Source organism: Uranotaenia lowii, chromosome 1 (genome assembly GCF_029784155.1).
Source record: "Uranotaenia lowii strain MFRU-FL chromosome 1, ASM2978415v1, whole genome shotgun sequence".
Lineage (NCBI taxonomy): Eukaryota > Metazoa > Arthropoda > Insecta > Diptera > Culicidae > Uranotaenia > Uranotaenia lowii.
In genome coordinates, this window is record NC_073691.1 from 167,044,900 (window position 1) to 167,064,290 (window position 19,391).

General features: G+C 36.7%; 1 protein-coding gene across 1 annotated transcript; it reads left to right on the top strand.

The window, feature by feature from the left end:
• The first annotated feature begins 15,025 nt into the window (after positions 1-15,025).
• LOC129745250 (myosin regulatory light chain 2) lies at positions 15,026-19,220 on the top strand. Its single transcript, XM_055738239.1, has 3 exons — positions 15,026-15,179; positions 18,192-18,392; positions 18,481-19,220. Exons 1-3 carry the CDS (start codon positions 15,177-15,179, stop codon positions 18,892-18,894), a joined length of 618 nt encoding a protein of 205 aa, XP_055594214.1. The 5' UTR covers positions 15,026-15,176; the 3' UTR covers positions 18,895-19,220.
• The last annotated feature ends 171 nt before the right edge of the window (positions 19,221-19,391 follow it).

The following is a 19,391-nucleotide window of genomic DNA, read 5'->3' on the forward strand; positions in this document are numbered from 1 at the left end:
TTTAAACAAACGTCGTCTTACCAGTGTTCAATATGGTTCGATCTTAATTGATTGTTTGACCTGGTATAATTTTTCATACATTTTGTTTTATGAAGTCTTATACTTCAGGTCTTTTATTTTTAAAGGATTTCTCTAAGAAACAAAAAATATTTCTTAAACAGGAGAATATGGTAAGTCACGTTAAACAGCTCCTTCGCAGGTGAGTGTTCTCTTATTATTATTATTATTATTATTATTATTATTATTATTATTTTTTAGTCTTACTGAAAAGAATATCAACAAAAATCAACCTCACAAAGGGAGCCGGTCGTATGATAGTGAACATGATGGATAAATCTATCATTTTTCTAACAGGGTAGTTACTCACAATCTTATTGAACGTGGTTTCATATTAAGATCTATAATAGAAGAAGTGCTGGACATTTTCAATTAGTTTCAATTCTGTAGGTTCAGACAGGTAGGGAAAATTCAACTACGGTAAGATAGTGAACCCTTCTGACAATGATATCGAGACTTTGGCGTATGTTATCATACTGTTACTGCTCGGTTTAATTGGAGGTTGATTTAACTCGAAGTTCAAGTAGGGCCCATCTGTCCCAGTCCGTCGAGCACTATCTTAACGCTTCCCTCAATTGGTGCTTCAGAAACCTCGGGCTCTGTTGCCGCCATCCTAAGGCTATGATCATTTAGAATCCGGGCAGTTACAAACGTGTGTATTTTAAAAACTATTCATTTGATCGAAAAACTTTCTATGGGGTGGTGTTAATATGACATTTAATGAAAAAATATAAAAAAAATATTTATCAATGATTTCAAGAAATACTCTAACTTTTTCATAAAATCTCTTATTTATCTTTGAACACTTTTTTCGGTTATCTTATTTTAATCGCCGCCGGGATATATTCTTATTTAATTTTTGGCATTTCGGCGAGTTGTGAAAATTCAAGGTAGAATATTTAGAAAGAACATGAAAGTATTATAGGTGGAAAGATCAAAGCTAGAGCGCTTTGGGTAGAAGAAATTGAATAGTTGGTGAAAATGTGAGCAGGGCTTTTGTTGTGTGAACAGCTTTTGAACTACTTGCGTGATTCTTTGCCGCGCGCCGTTTCAATGTTGATAGGAAGCGATGAAGAAACCCATCGCATTCCTACCCACATTGAAACACGGACGGGTCGAACACATGTGAGATTGTGTCCGACCGGGCAAAAAATCACCCAAGCAGCGCTCACATGTGCTGTTCTATTGCTAAGCCAATTCTATCGATGCGTGCTACTTTTTCAGGTACATCGGATGGTTGCTACTTTTTGTTTTCGCATATTATCCATCCGATGCCTTACTTTTTTGCCAAATGCATCGTGGTGAATTGTGTTGTAATTTTTGTTATCCCATTTCCCCCCTTCTTTAGCCAAGTGATTCTGTTATCTTATTTTAATCGCCGCCGGGATATATTCTTATTTAATTTTTGGCATTTCGGCGAGTTGTGAAAATTCCTGTGTATTGTGTACCTGAAAAAGTAGCACGCATCGATAGAATTGGCTTAGCAATAGAACAGCACATGTGAGCGCTGCTTGGGTGATTTTTTGCCCGGTCGGACACAATCTCACATGTGTTCGACCCGTCCGTGTTTCAATGTGGGTAGGAATGCGATGGGTTTCTTCATCGCTTCCTATCAACATTGAAACGGCGCGCGGCAAAGAATCACGCAAGTAGTTCAAAAGCTGTTCACACAACAAAAGCCCTGCTCACATTTTCACCAACTATTCAATTTCTTCTACCCAAAGCGCTCTAGCTTTGATCTTTCCACCTATAATACTTTCATGTTCTTTCTAAATATTCTACCTTGAATTTTCACAACTCGCCGAAATGCCAAAAATTAAATAAGAACACTTTTTTCAGTCATGTATTGATTTTTTTTACTACAAAAGCAAAACCTTTGCAAAGTCATGATATTTTACACAAACTCACCTGGAAAAAGCAATTTGAATCTGGTTGGAACCTTTTCATGAGTAGGCATCTCGAAGAATTTGATCTCTTAAATCCGGTTTTAACATAATTTTTTTTTGTCCATCAGAACACATCTGTCATATTTCGTAAAAACCGGATGCACAAATTGCGATCTTTGGAACTGATCATTATTAGTTATTTACTTGGTGTCTACTAGTCAGGTAACACTTTTTGCCTGCCGGAAATGTACTTTTTGCATTATTTTAGGAGTCTGCATTCAATTATTCCCAATAACCATAGACTTTTCACCATATTTAAGATCAAGGGTTGCACTCCGATGGTTGATTTGAACTTCGTGTGGATCCTAGAGTGGCTCCTTATACTTTTTAACCATTTGGTTCGAAAAAAAAATTAGAAAAAACCAACAGTTCATGAGCTTTCAAGTCAACAATGAAGAATTTTCGAGGCGCAAAATGCGTAAAAGGAGCAAATTTGTGCAAAATTATTTTTACCATGCCTTTTTAATCGTAAATATCTCATCGTTAACTTAAAAATCTATTAAAAATAGGCAAGATTGTCCTTTTCATAACCAACAACGCTACTAAAGTTTTGCATATCCGAGCCTTATTAACGTAGCTATCACCGAAATAAACTGCCCGGATACTAAATGATCATAGCCATACTCTAAGCCAGGGGTTTTCAGATCATTTGCTCGGCGGAGCACTTTTTAGAACCAAAATTTTTGGCGGAGCATCTACATTTTTGAAAGAATGAAAAACCCAAGTTTTGAAAAATTGATAATATTTATCGTTCAAATAAGATGTGCCTTGTCATCTTAATCAATAAAATCAGTAATAAATGGCTACTCTTTGAACAGTCTTATTTTTATTAACAAAATATGTGTCATCAAAAATTAACGATTTCAATAGAACAAATACGCTTTCTTGGATTTTTCAACCTGTAACAAGCAGGCGCGGTCCTATGGGGGGGGGACTTAATAGTTAGAGTTTTAGTTTTCAAAACCTTTTAAAGATTTCTAAATTCAAGTTAATGCGTTATTAAAACACAAGAGATTCCAGAGCACCAATATATGAAAAAATAATGTGGACAGTGTTTGTAATATTTGCGTTCCCTATGAATTTCTAGAGCCGAAAAGGAATGATAACTATTTATAAAAGCTGTTTCAATATGAAGGAATTGGTGTTTTGAGAAAGAGATTTAAATTGTTTTCAAAACTCAAAATCTGCATTCAAAGTTAAAACCCAAGAAAGCAAAATTCACATTTTCCGAGGTGCAAAGAATTTGAAAACTGACTTTGACTGATTTAGTGGTACTGAATGCAAATTTGTATTTTTACTATCTGCTCTGTTTTTTTGGTATAACTTTTGAAAATACTAGGTTAAAATTCACAAATATTTCTTTTTGTGCATTTTTTAAGCAAAAGTGTACAGTATCAAAAAGATTTAGCAAAAAAGGTTCTAACTTCATAATCAAATTTTTCTGAAGACTGTGAGTAATTTACCGTGACTTCTGGACGACAAAATTATAGAATTAAAAAAAAATGTTAAATTTCTTTTTTTCAAATCGTTGTTCTAAGGATCAAAATATGTATCGTTTTTTTCGGGAATTTGCCATTTAGTGGAATTCTTTCCTAAAATCTGCATCGATGAATGAATAAAATATGATTTATAGATTCAAAATAATTATTTAGTTTTCATCAGTTATCATAGATCGATTAAACTCTAAACTAATTAGTTATCTGACAAAAAATATGAAAAAATAAAATTGAGCTAAGGACGCAACAATTTTCCAAAATCAGCTTGCCTGTGTTTTATTTTTTCCCTTGTGGATTAAAACTTTCCCGTTATCAGTGGATTATTCTTTCAGCAACAAAGGCAATCCATCAAGCTAACATTCGAAAAAGCTATTTGTGACTTTTGACTTATACTGCTGCATTTCAGCTCATTCACATAATAGTTTTGAAATTATAAGTTGAAATTCAGTTCCAGGTTTGATACTCTACATCTGAAAATTAGGCTATTTCAATTGCAATTGATAAATACTCTTCACTAAATTAACCCTTAATGGCTTTATTCCGTGATTTTTTTATTATAAATCAATATCATTTCAAGAGTTTGTAAATATGAAAAGGTACCTACATGAAGAAAAAAACTATTTTTCACTTTCTTTATAACATATTTGTAGCTGTTCGTTGCTATTCGTTTCAGTACTGTTAAAATTTAAAATTTTGTATTATAACCTAAAATTCAAGAGCATATCAATTGAAATTAAGTTTCAGAAGCTTCATACTTCAGTATCTGATTTTGATAACTTTATTTTCCACTGAATTTATATTTAGAGTGTAGATTTTTTATTTTGAATATTTTAAAAATCAAAACTCGAATTTTGTGGAGAAATTTTGAGGATTGTGTTTCCATATTGAAAATAATATTAAGAAATTTCCAAATCACTATTCAGTAAATTACTAAAATGAAAAATTTAATCACCGTTAATCAGTTTGAAATTTAAAGCAATAATTAATCAAATCTTATCTCAAAACTATACTTTTTGTTTGGCTTAGCATAAATATTCAGAAGCTCAACAACGTTTCATTCCTTCATATTGACTGATTTTTGAAAATTTGGAAAATCACCCCCCCCCCCCCCCCCCCCCCTTTGAATCCGATGTCAAATCTATCGAGCATTCATATTCTTGCGGTGTTAATGATTCTGGTATCTAAAAATAGGCTATTCCACTCATTTAAAAAACTTCGATCTTTTTATTATTTTATGATATTCTTCGGGGAATTTTGCTGGAAGCTGATCAACAGATCCAGCCGCAAAACATTGTAATTGTAAATTACTTTATTAGACACGTGGGCCTGTTAGTTTAAGTTTACACCAAGAAATACAAAAATAAATTTATCAACGAAAAGTGCTGTGATTGTCATAATTCTTGGAAATTTTCGGATGATAACTTCAAGGTTATTTTTGATTGAATGCTTCTTAAAACCGGAAAGCTATACAGGTTGCGTTTTTTGAGTAATTCTGCCCAAAATTTGATTTTTCTCTTGATAGTCATGATGATTTTGCCGTTTTAATCGAAGATAATTATTCCTTTACCTTGCATTGAAAGACTGAAGTCATTCTTAATTCAAACAGGCGAGACAACGTTTATCTACGAGATAACCAGCGATCTTCGGTATGAAGAAGTAGCGTGGAAAGTTGGCTTACCATCTCTTCGCACTATGCCTTGAATAATCCTGAATTTTTCGGTCGAGCCTTAATAAAGTTGATTATTTTTATGCTTTCGTTCAAGACTTCCTTCAAAGATGATGATAATTTCTTCATAACAGGTGCATGTCGATGAAGGATGACTACTACCGCAACTTTTGGTATTTTCTTTGATCTTGGCAACGGCTCCGGACTTGGCCTGTATTTCCAACAAGGGCCGTAGGAAGAACCGGCTCATGGGGGGGGGGGGGGAGGGGGGGGTTTGGTGATATTTTTTTTCTTATAACATATTTGCTTGAACAATGAATACACAAGTGAAAAAATGTACATATATGTATAAAGTACAAATTATTAAGTTTAAAGTTATTTAGCATTAAAAGCTATATATTTTGGGAAATAATTCCTAGGAGTTGCCGATTTTTATTTCCTTGAAGCTTTAAAATAATGAGGACTTGTGATATAGCTCAGTTGGTAAATCAGTTGATGTCCGTGAGTTCGAACCCAAGAGTAAACATCGAACACAGATGTTGCAGATAAGTTTTTCAATGACTGGTTCGCCAACTGAATCGTTGAAAATTCGCGAGTGGCAGAATGATGTAGAAACGACTATATCTAATCGGAACAAAAAAAGGATTTTGAACGCTTCATTTAGAAAAAAAACCCCTTTTTTACACACTCACATAAGCCAGCTAATTCTTTCGAACCACAAGCATAACCATTTCAAGCATGGATGAAAATGTATCAAATATTAAGCAATAAAAGTAAGTCTTCTATCCATCTATAATTTTCAATTCTTGAAATGTTCTCACTATGAGAACATAACATTCACCGATAAGGCCGTAAAAATTAATTCCAAAACAAAAATCACGGTGATTAATCTTAATTGATAAAAGTCAAAAAATAGTTTTACGTTTCAAATAAGGTTTATTTTCTACTATTGTAAAATCGGTTAAAATTTAAGATTTTATACAGAACCATTGATTTTGAAGAATCTGCAAAATATGTAAATAATTTTAACTAACTTTTCCAGCTGAATTTTCATCGGAAAATGAAAAACAAGTTCTAAGCTTATCATTTTTTATTTTTTACTTGATAATTTTAATCCTGTAATAAAAGTTTTCAAAATTAAATGTCTTTTAAATGAATCCAGATCTTACTTTTTATATGTGATTTTCGCCAGATTCGTGTTTCCAAACTGAATTTGTGGAATTTAATATTTTTTTATTAAGAATCAAAGTTATAAAACAGCGATCTTCATCAATTTGAATCCTTAATGAAATTTTAACATTGGTATTTTAATATTGAGAATAAAACTTAAATTTGATCTAAATCTGAATAAAAACCTTGGATTTAAGTTCCAAATCTGTATTCTGCCTTTCGAACCCAAAATCGAAACCTTAACCTAAATTCCAGATTAAAAATCCTATAAATTTGAAACCAAAAAGCAAGATTTGTATCAGAACCCTTAACCAGAAATCGTTAATTTGATTCTGAATTTATAGTTTTCGATATGATTTTTTTTTCAATTATTTATTCGTAAATGAACTTGATAATTAAATTAAAATTGTGAATGATAATATTGTTTCATATTTGTCAATTATGGACTCATGAAACTTTCTTATGTTTCAGGATAGAAATTTCAGATCCAAATCTTAAAAATGTTTTGAATTTTAATTTATTTTCATATTCCGAAGTTATTAGTTTCGACTATGGAAAATTCCCACATTTTAGATTTAAATTCAACACCAAGGTTCGAAGCAGGATTCTATACCAATGATGATCTGAACTGAAAATCGGAAGAAAGACGGAAAGACGGAACAGTTGAAGAACAGTGGTGTGGAATCAAGAATGCCTTTATCACGACGAGCCATGGTACTCTCGGTAAAGTTTGTGGAAGAAGAAGTGAATGGATGTTTGATGAAACTTGGAGGATGATCGATGATCGGAAAAAGGCGAAAGTCGGAATTGAGCAGGCATGTACCGGGTCAGCCAAAGCAGCCTCCCGCTTACAAAATGCGGAGTTGGAAAAGGCAGTTAAACGAGCTTGTAGACGAGACAAGAGAGCCTGGACAAACTCCCTAACCGAAGAGGGAGAAAGAGCCGCCGCCAATGGAGATATTCGATTACTTTATGACATTTCTCGCCGCCTTAGTGGTACATGACTAATGCTAGAATGCCGCTAAAAGACCGAGCAGGTCAGCTGTTGACAGATCGAACAGATCAGCCCAAGCGTTGAACTGAGCATTTTGAACAACTTTTCCGAGTCACATTTAGCGATGGCCAATAGAATCCGCAGCTCGAGGCGCCAACAGTAAGTCGTATTAATGGCATCAACGCGAAAGCGCCCTCGCTGGCTGAAATAGAAGGGGCAATCAAGGACATGAAATCCAACAAAGCGCCTGGAATCGATTGCATCCCTGCTGAAATGCTGAAAGTCGACCCTACCCTGTCAGCACAAATGTTGCACCGTCTTTTCACTGACATCTGGGATTCTGCAACGTTTCCTGCCGACTGGATGCAGGGTATTCTTGTAAAAATTCCGAATAAAGGAGACCTGACCTAGTACGGTAACTTGCGTGACATAACTTTGGTCTGTACAGTTCTCAAAGTACTCTGCAAAGTTATCCTGAACAGGATTCAGGAGAAAATTGACGCTACACTCCGACGGCAACAAACTGGATTCCGATCCGGACGATCATGTGTGGATCAACTCACAACGCTACGAATCATACTGGAAAAAATCAACGAATGTGACCAACATCTTTTACATAAGTGGTGGTGAATCTCGTTTTTAAGCTTTTTTTCCTCAGATTTAAGCTTTTTTTTTGCTTTGAGAGCATAGGAGATGAAAGCTCAAATTTGAAGAAAAAAGCTTAAATCTGTCAAAAAAGGGGAAATCTGAGAGATGTGCTCCATACGGTTGGAATAGAATTGCCGCCCTCTGCGAATCCCAGAACTCTCTTCTGCTGGTGTTCGTTGATTTCGAAAAAGCATTTGACCGACTAAATCACGAAAACATCTGGGCAGCTCTATGGCGACGAAGAGTCCCAGAGAAACTATTCCATCTCATCGAAGCACAGTACGAGTCTCTTGGGTCTTGTGCGATCCAATCCCGGTAACTGCTGAAGGGAGACAAGGATGTATTTTATCACCGCTGCTTTTTCTCATCGGCATGGATGAGCTTTTGACTGGATCGATTGACTGTAGACCAAATCGAGGATTGCCGTGGAATCCTTCGACAATAGAGCAGCTAAACGACCTTGACCTGGCAGACGATATTGTTTTGCTCGCCCAGAGACAACAAGTAAACTCGGCAACCTCACCGAAAGCTCCGAGGCAGCAGGTCTCAAAATCAATGTCGGAAAGACCAAGTCGATGGAAATCAACACAGTGAAACCTTCCAATATCGTGGTAGCTGGACAACAGGTTGAGAAAGTGGAGTGCTTCCAGTAACTGGGTAGCCAGATAACGCCTGATGGTGGTACCAAGAAAGACATCGGAACCCGGATCAGAAAGGCTCGATTTGCATTTGCAAGACTCCGAAACATCTGGCGGTCGCGTCAGATCTCTCTACGAACTAAAATCCGAATCTTAAACTCAAAAGTCAAATCCGAATTGTTGTACGGGTGCGAAACTTGGTGCACATATGCGGTGACGACCTGAAAACTACAAGTATTTGTGCCTGCGGAATATCATCCGCGCTTGGTGGCCTGGCAATTGGATCTCGAATGAGGATTTACATCGCCGGTGTCATCAAAAGGATTTTTTCATGAAATAGCAATATTTAGGTCACAACCAATTTGCAAATTGTAGCTGGTGGGGTATCATGGGCCTCGCAATGTGGGGTTTCTTGGACTCCTATATGTTGATGATTTTATAGGCATGCATAACTTAAAATAGATGTTCAATGCCTGTAATGTTTGCATACGCCAAATTAAGAATTATGAAAAATATTCTTTCAATTTGATTGAATGCTATAGAGACGAATATGAATCCTTTTATTAGGAGAAATTTTACCAAAACGTTCGCGAGCCAGGTCTTCGAAACTATTCGGTTATCCGCAACTCTATTTTTTATTTTCTCACCTTAAGAAATTATTTTATCGGCTGTATCCGTGAAATGTTATATTCTTTGAGAAAGAATATTGAAGAATTGAAAGATTATAGACGAAACGAGGATTAGAATAAGATGAATGATATTGAAAATGAGCGGAAGGGTAATTTTAATTTAAAAAATTTTTCATCACATATCATCTCTTTCTGCCTCACGGCCTTACTACCTTGCAGTTCTAATTAAAATTACCCTTCCGCACATTGTCAACATCATTCATTTTATTCTTATCTTCTATCCATCTATAATCTTTCAATTCTTTAATATTCTTTCTCAAAGAATCTAACATTTCTCCGATATAGCCGATAAAATAATTTCATAAAATAAATTAACGGTGATTAACTCACCATTTAAAATATTTTCTCACTTGAAATTTCTTCAATATTGCTAAATTAGTTATGAAATTACAGTATTGGGTCATCACACAAACTTTACATGTGTTATTTGATCATTTTGGATTTGGTAGCCCCCACCGTTTTTTTAAATACAAAAAAAACATTTTTTTTTTCAAACAAGTAGAACATTAGGCAATATTTTTTTAATGGAATAATGTAAAATGTAGAAAACCATACCATCTTCTTTTACCATTTTATCTCATGTAATAAAGAAGTTACGGAGCAAAGAAAAGTAACTGGCCCAAGATACCCAACGGGCCCAACTCTCCCCTAATTTTGTTAAGTTTATGAAAAATAAATTATCATATAAAAAGTACAAATGTGACGTTGGTAATGCTTATAACTGTATTCCAAAACTGCATCTTAACCCTCATCCGCATTAGGGTGTCATTTTGACACCATTGCAAGTTTGAAGGCTTGTAACTTTTTTCAGAAGCTTCAAAATACAAAAATTTCTTCGGGGACCCTAAATGAATTCAAAAGTTCTTCAATATTGCATCTTTACTTTTTTATGGACGAACCCTGGAAGCCTGGACAAAAAAACTCCCTTTTCCGACTTTTGGTGTCATTTTGACACCACAAAAGTAAAATCTATTTAAGTCGTTTGAATTATTCTGAACTTTATATAAAACTTATATCAATAGAAACCTTGTAATATCAGTAAAATATGTTTAGAACATTATATACAGCTAAAGTAACAAGTTTTCTCGTTATTCAGCATGAAAGAAAAAAAATCTGAAAAAACATGCCTCACGAAAACTGCTGTAGTTCATATGGTACACGTCCAAAAAATTATTTGCTTTATGCATGTGAAAGCTGAAGTTAATGCCTACATCATGAAGACAAGAAATATTTTTTTGAATTTTTTTTAATGAAATGGTCACAAAAAGTTCAAAAAAGTGGTCTAAAAAACCTACTTTTCATTCGATTGCTAGTAAATACTGTTTGAGCGATGGTAGAGTTTTGAAAAAAATATGACTACAAAATGTATTAAAATTCCAACATTTTGCTGTCTTTAGATTTTTGATGCAACAAAAATTGAATTTACTGGAATTTTTCAAAGTTCACTACTTTGCGCGATTTTTTTACAAATTGAAATTTTATCTGTTTTTGTGGTCCACCGTCAGGTTGTACCCGGATTATCAGTGCTTTTACTTTGTTTGGACCAACCAAGAGTATATTCATTGGAAAGCACATTTAATCTCGGTATTTAATCTTCGGCAGAATTTGTTAAAACTCATCATGTCATCTTGGCACCGCTGATCAGAGACATATTCAACGACTGTATTAGGACAGGTCAATTTCCGGAGTTTCTCAAAACAGCACGAGTCATTCCAATATTCAAAGCAGGGAAAAAGACTAGCTGTAGTAACTACCGCCCGATATCAATATTATCAGTTTTTAGTAAAATCCTTGAAAAACTCGTAGCAGAGCGGATCTTGCACTTCCTAAACCAGCACAAACTGTTCTACAACTATCAATATGGGTTCCGGGAAGGTTCAAGCACATTAACTGCGGCAACCGAGCTTGTAGATGATATCCACAACGCACTCGATAATCGCAAACTTATGGGAGTGTTGTTTTTGGATCTGAAAAAGGCCTTCGACACAATCGATCATTCCACTATGCTCCAAAAACTGGATGCTTACGGAATCAGAGGTGTTGCAAATTCCCTCTTAGCTAGCTACCTTGCCAACAGGAAACAGTTCGTCCAAATCAACCATACTTCAAGCAAACTAGGAAACTTGCCAGTTGGAGTTCCTCAAGGTAGTAATCTTGGTCCTCTTCTATTCATCCTGTACGTGAACGATTTGCATAACTTGCGTCTACATGGCAAACCCCGACTTTTTGCTGACGATACTTCACTGTCGTACGAACATGCTGATCAACAAATAATAATGTCTCGAATGGCGCAGGATTTGGACACACTTCAAGGATACTTCAATTTCAATCTTCTCTCGCTCAACTTGGACAAAACCAAGTACGTCATTTTTAGGACAGCCAATCGGCGCATTGAATGTGAGGATCTGCTTCAGACTGGTACAACAGTAATCGAAAAAGTTAAAACCTTCAAGTACCTTGGGCTTATCTTTGACGAATTTCTGAAATGGGATGCGCACGTAGACAGGCTCAGAAAAGAGCTTAGTGCTATACACAGCTTAATGTGGAAAATTTCGAGGTTCGTACCCACTAAACAGCTGACGTACATCTACCATGCTTTTGTACAGTCTAAACTGCAATACATGGTCTCTATCTGGGGAGCAGCAAGTAAAAGCAATATAAGACCACTCCAGGCCATGCAAAATCGATGTCTGAAAGCAGTTTACAAACGACCCAAACTCTTCTCCACGCTCAGCCTATTTAAAGAAGCCCCGTTATCTGTTCTACCGATAGCTGCACTAAGAGAACTACAGAGTATTGTGCGGATTCACAACGTACTGTATAATCCACTCTGTCACCACAATCAACATGTCCAGCAACAGAGTCATAGATTCCCCACAAGATCGAGAGAAAACCTAATACAAAGAAGACCAAACACAGAAAAGATGAAAAGATCCCCTGAATACTTCAGTAAAATGAAGTATAACAGTCTACCAGCGCACTTAAAAATCATAAGGAACAAAGCCAGTTTCAAACGTCAACTCAAAGTTCATATAAAAAACCACTTGGAGAACTTCTTAGTATGAAACAACAGTAAAACAAACTAGATCGTTGAACCTGCCGTAAACCAGTTTTTTCAAAGTCTCCTTAACAGAGAGTAATCTCACTGGAGACTTGAAAGAAGTCCAGTTCCTCACTTCAAACATATCTGCCTGCCACTAATTGCCTCCATAAAATTTTGTTTTTATCCCTCTCCGCCAGCCACCGCCACCGCCCACCACCGCCCACCAACGCCACCCACCACCGCCACCTACAACAGTCACAATTTGAAGAAAATACAGCTCTCAAACAATGAGCCCGAATAATTGAAGCGTTTATAAAACAAAAATTCTGTGTAATCACAAAAATTGTACGAAAAATATTGAAAAAACAAATGAATAAAAAAGTGAGGAGGTTTTATGCCTTCGGGAGAATGGTCTTGAATGGTGACCAACTCCCGGGGGCTTTTCCCTGCTCTGTTAAAAAAAAAAAAAAAAAAAAAAAATCTTCATTCTAGTGAGGTGCTGCAATTCACGCTGTGAGATTTCACAAAAATATGAAAATTATAAACGTAAAATCATTCCTGAATTTCTAGAACTACAAGCACCTCGTCCAGCAAAACGTGTTTGTTTGCTCTCCGAGTAGGTACGGTGGGTGGTGATTTGGGCAGAGAGCGAAGCCGACAAACGAAATAATGATGCGTGTCGTACATTTCTTGGTTGAAAATATTCTATTGAGAGTAGTTTGCATTTGCTAGTCACGACACGCATCATTATTTCGTCTTTCGGCTTCGCTCTCTGCCCGAATCACCACCCACCGCACCTACTCGGAGAGCAAACAAACACGTTTTGCTGGACGCGGTGCTTGTAGTTCTAGAAATTCAGGAATGATTTTACGTTTATAATTTTCATATTTTTGTGAAATCTCACAGCGTGATTTGTTGCACCTCACTAGAATGAAGATTAAATGTGCTTTCCAATGAATATACTCTTGGTTGGTCCAAACAAAGTAAAAGCACTGATAATCCGGGTACAACCTGACGGTGGACCACAAAAACAGATGAAATTTCAATTTGTAAAAAAATCGCGCAAAGTAGTGAACTTTGAAAAATTCCAGTAAATTCAATTTTTGTTGCATCAAAAATCTAAAGACAGCAAAATGTTGGAATTTTAATACATTTTGTAGTCATATTTTTTTCAAAACTCTACCATCGCTCAAACAGTATTTACTAGCAATCGAATGAAAAGTAGGTTTTTTAGACCACTTTTTTGAACTTTTTGTGACCATTTCATTAAAAAAAATTTAAGAAAATATTTCTTGTCTTCATGATGTAGGCATTAACTTCAGCTTTCATATGCATAAGGCAAATAATTTTTTGGACGTGAGACATATGAACTACAGCAGTTTTCGTGAGGCATGTTTTTTCGGATTTTTTTTCTTTCATGCTGAATAACGAGAAAACTTGTAACTTTAGCTATATATAATGTTCTAAACATATTTCACTGACATTACAAGGTTTCTTTTGATGTAAGTTTTGTTTAAATCGGTCTAACACGCCGAAAGTTATAACGATTTGAGCTTGTGGTGTCAAATTGACACCACAAGTGCTGATTAGGGTAATGAAATCTAATGCGGATGAGGGTTAAGACGCACTGATCGGTGGACAAGAATCTGATTTTTGTGTTCCACTTTGTTTATTCAATCTGGAATCTTTATGCTCATTCTGGCTTTAGAATCAAATATTGGTTGGGAAATTCGCAACTCGACTAAATCTGCGCCCTAGAGCATTCAAACAGATCTGGATTCGGGAAATTCGTTAACGCACACTCGCATTAGTCGAAAAAATGATCATCACTCTTACCAATAAAATTGCACCACACTGACTGAGGCCGGCCTAATTTAAATCCAACTACTTTGTGTTGGTTTTGTGAAAATATCCTCACCACACTGGGGAGTCCACTTATAACGGTGATTAAGGACGAGATAATTGAAAATCAATGTTTAAAAAAAAACAAAATCAAACGGGGTGCAATTCGCGAATCACAATTCATAATTCGAAACCTAAAAATGAGATGATAGATTTTCAGCTTTGAGAAGGAACCGAAATTCGAGCATTGGTCATGATCCAGATTTTCTTCGGTCGAGAAAACCCACCTCAGGCAACCAGCAGCCACCCACACACAAATTTCCCAACGTCGACGACGACGACAACGCATCAGCCGGAATTTTTCGTTCGTTTTCGAAACCGTGCCCTGCTGCTAAATGGCACAGTGGGTTTTATTTCTGAAATCGTTCCGTTGCGTTCCCTGACACTGATGACGTGTGCCGGTATGGGTTGCGGACTCCCTCGCGTGTTAAGTAAGAGTAGTTCAGGTCCTGACTAATTTTAGTAGCGCGCGATCCCAGGCCGGGGCCGCGGTTTGTCAGTTTTGATCGACGATTTTTGGGTGTTTTTTGCTTTTGCGGGTGTGCGTGCAATCGCGTGCTCTACGCGTGGAAAACTGTATGGGAAAATGCGCGATCGCGTTTTCCCTGCTTGTGTTTTAGGGTGGGAATGGGCGAAAGTCTTGTGGAGGGCCAGCGGAAGTAGAAGAATTTTCTAAAAACGGCACCCACCGGTTGTACGTGATACTTTTTCGAATAAGCTAGGTTGTGCTTCCCCCCCGTGGGGTTCTGATGGTAGTTGTGAGCTCGAGATCGGTTCCAAGATCTGGCCATCTCTCGGGACACCCGAGGCAGCTGTACTTATCAGGCCCGATAGTCAACGATAGTCAGTCGCTCAGGGGCTTCAGTCAAGTCAAGTCGCTTCTAGTCTAAGGACAACACCCCCCTTAACACACAACCACACATCACCATGGTAAGTTCTGAGGCTGCGGGATCAAGAAATTTGTGAATCAGCAACACCTGCCTTGAACGGATATTTCGGTGAACCACGTTATCTCATCGCCCATTGATAAGAGGCTTTCTGGATTTAGTAGTTTTGATAAAAAAAAAAAACAAGTGCCACTGAACTGCTCCCTGGAAAAATTCAGCACGAATTTAGTGAAACAATCTAATGGACTTGTCAGTTCAGTTGTGATTATAAAACACGTGCTGATTGATGAAATGGACTTTCTCATGTCGAAGAAAAAGTGAGTCACTCCGTTTATTGGGGTTCCAGATTATGTAACGAGGGGCTTCATGATCTAGCATACTCTACTCAAAGTTTTGTGAAGCTTCAATCAATGGACATTATCGATTAAAACCAAAAGTGAGCTGTGCAGTGACTTGAAAATATAACGGGAAAAAACCTTCCTCAAATACCTAGTTTTTCATTCACAAAAGTGACCCACTTACTACTTCATAGTTGAGTTACGCAACGAATCAGATAAGAACTGTTTTCTCTTTCAAATTTCCATGTGTTTTGAAAACCGGAAATGCTTGTAAACTCAAAAATACTCGCATTTGTCCAGCTTATAATTCAGCTGAAATGAGATTCTTTTGAATTCGTGATACTTAAAAAAAAACCAAAATTTAGATATTGGACCTTTGAACATTCTAAAAATAGGAATGAAATCACTGCAAAACCACACAATACGCACCGGGTGATTAGGACTTACGTGAGCAAAATCCAACAAGGCGATAAAAATCGAACTTGAGAAAATTTTCACAACCTTCGAAATCCTGGAGAGGTTTTTTTAGTGAAAAAAATAGACATCGGAATCAATCACTGGAAAATTTAATTGGTTATTTCTATAAGAATTCAACTTATAATAACTCAGAAATCTGATCATTGATTCGGATCTCAAATTCTAAAAATAAACTCCGCTTCAGTATTCTCAATTTGAATTGCGAATCGGAATTACGTGTCTGAAATTTTAGACTTTGGTTTCGATTCCGGACTCGGATTTTGATGTACGATTAATACTCCTTAAACTGAAACATGAACTTATCTCTGAATGTTAATACAGAACTATAAATGAAGACTCATGTTCAGAGTTTGAATTAGTTATCAAAAATAAGATTGAAATATCGATCGGAATCAGAAAGCAGATTCCAGGAAATAAGAATCTAGATTCAGGATTCTGATACGGAAATAAAAATCAAAACTCCAATCTCGGATTCAGAGTTCAGGTTCAGAAATCAGATTCAGAATTCAGATTCAGAATTCAGATTCAGAAATCCGACTCAGAATTCAGATTCAGAACTCAGATTCAGAACTCAGATTCAGAATTCAATTCAGATTCAGAATTCAGATTCAGAATTCAGATTCAGAATTCAGATTCAGAATTCAGATTCAGAATTCAGATTCAGAATTCAGATTCTGAATTCAGATTCAGAATTCAGATTCAGAATCTAGATTCAGCATTCAGATTCAGAATTCAGATTCAGAATTCAGATTCAGAATTCAGAATCAGAATTCAGATTCAGAATTCAGAATCAGAATTCAGAATTCTGAATCAGATTCAGAATTCAGATTCAGTTTTCAGATTAATGATTTATGAGTCAGATTTCAGATTCAGATTTCAGAATTTAAAATTTTAAAATCTGATTTCAGATTTCAGAATCAGATTTCAGATTCAGATTTTGGATTCAATTTTAAGGATCAGAATTCTGTTTGATAATCACTATTCAGAATTCATGTTAAGATTACAAAACCAGAATTTAGCCTAAGAATCTAGCTTAAGGATGCAGATTCAGAATTCAAGTACAGATATCTGTTCCAGTATTAAGACTCCGAATCCAGGATTCAAACTTAGATTGAAAGTACTTTAGGGTTCAGAATTCACATTCCTGATTGAAGTTTGGAATAATATCAAGAAATTTTGAATCCCAATATTAAGGGATCGAAATCAGAATTGAAACACCTACATTCTTAGTTTTACTTTTTTAGTAGGTCAGTTCTAACAGGAAATGCATGTTTCGAAGATTATCATTTTTTTTGTTTTTCAATTCTTAATTCAATTTTTAAAGTGTAGTTTTTCGTTATTGGATACTTTCTCGAAGGACGAAAGTAATCCTTTTAGTTTTTACAATTGCATGTTGTACCAAGCTTTGATTTTATTTTGTTTCAGTTCCTTAGCCATTTAAAATATTCAATATCACAAATGTTTGTGTATCTTTAATATTTTCTTAACTATCATTTTTGAGTCAAAAAATTGTTTGATTTAGTTCGACTCAATAATGATGATTTTTTTTTTCAAAAAATAATGATCATTATCCCCAATTTTTTTCATAAAAGTAATTTTTCCCCTTGGATTGAAAGATCGAAAATCCCAATTTTGCAATTAATTCAAACAAAATTCGGAGAACAAATTCCATTCGAAATCATTGTAAGATCAACAGCCTAGGCGAAAATATCGCAACAACTTCTTTATTTAGATCCGATTTCGAATCTCGGCCACCAGCGGCCGAATCCAACCAAACCTAGCAAAGATCGGCTGGCCGGTGTTTATTTCTCTCGGGTGAAAATTCGTCCCGAAAATCTCACTTGCTCAGGTTCCAAAAATAGAACATTTGCCTACCGAGCCAGGTTTGTTTTGCGTCTTCTTTTATGGTAACGAACGATGGTTAGAGGTAGGCCCGAATTTCGCTCACGGGAAAACCTCGGCGCAAGGTGATTACATAAAATGGTGTTTTCATCGGTAGCGCGGTTGTTTTCCTTGCGTCGAAAAATCCCAAAATAGAACTTCTGACTGGCGCTTGGTGCGAATATTTTTTCTCAGAATGAGTAAAGGCCGTCTGGCAAAAGTTGGCAACTTGTTCGGTGGTTGAGTTAAAGCTTTTTCCAAGATGGTGACTAAGATGGGGTAACGTGGTTCAAACTTGAATGATGAATGGATTGAAGAAGCGGTATAACTGATTGTTGTCTTTTTTTCCCTATCCACAGTCTGAGAAGAAGGAAAAGAAGACCAAGAAGAAGGCCGCAAAGGACGAGACCCCAGCTGATACCCCAGCCCCAGAGACTCCGGCGTCCGGAGATTCCGGCTCCCGAGGATCCACCCGCGGCTCGTCCTCCCGCAAGGCCAAGAAGGCCCCATCCTCGGTCTTCGTCCTCTTCTCCCAGAAGCAGATCGCCGAATTCAAGGAGGTAAGCATCTAGAGACTGGCATCATTTTGATGGTCCTCCGAACCGGATTCTAATGTTTTTTTTTTGCATTCTCTTTCCCGTCAAACAGGCCTTCCAGCTGATGGACAATGACAAAGACGGTGTGATTGGCAAGAACGACCTGCGCTCGACCTTCGATGCCCTCGGCAAGCTGGTGTCCGATAAGGAACTGGATGAGATGCTCGGTGAAGCCACCGGCCCACTCAACTTCACCCAGCTGCTGACCCTGTTCGCCAACCGCATGTCCGGTGGAGGTTCCGATGACGACGATGTCGTCATCAACGCCTTCAAGGCCTTCGACATGAACGGCAAGATCGACGGCGAGCGATTCCGCTACGCCCTGACCCACTGGGGACAGGAGAAGTTCACCGAGGATGAGGTTGACGATGCCTTCGACCAGATGATCATCGACGATAAGGGCTTCATCGATACCGCTGCCCTGATCGCCCTGCTCACCGGCTCCGAAGAAGCAGAGGAAGAATAAAAAGCTAATCCCGACCACCAAAAAAAACCTCTATTCTATTTATTTAACATCTTTTTTAATAACAACAACAACAATACTTGTCAAAACAACATCAAAACAGAGAGAACAAGCAGTGACAACACAACAACAACAACAATACGGAGAACATCTTCATGTAATCACAATTCCATTTGCTTACGTCATCTGATTCTAAATTATTACTTTTATTTTCTTATGATAAGACATGAATTTTTAAGCTGTAAGGACAATAAAGTTATATATTAAAAAAAAAGCAGAAAAACTACTATGCAAAAAAAACCGCAATAAAAAGCCAAAAAAATTGTAAACCCACCCCGTCTAGAGCGCATCACGGCCACTCGAATCGGTTGAAGGACTCAAGTCATCATTCCGTCTTAGGTTACCTTATTCGCGGTGGTTTTAATTTTTTTTCTCATCGAAGAATGCAATTTGCATTTGGGGGTCGAGCAGAGAAAGATTCAGAGTTTGAGTTTCAAAAG

Excerpts from the sequence above, each read along its gene's own strand:
- LOC129745250 (XM_055738239.1), top strand. Across the intron at positions 18,393-18,480 it reads AGATCGCCGAATTCAAGGAG|GCCTTCCAGCTGATGGACAA; the intron begins GTAAGCATCTAG and ends CCCGTCAAACAG.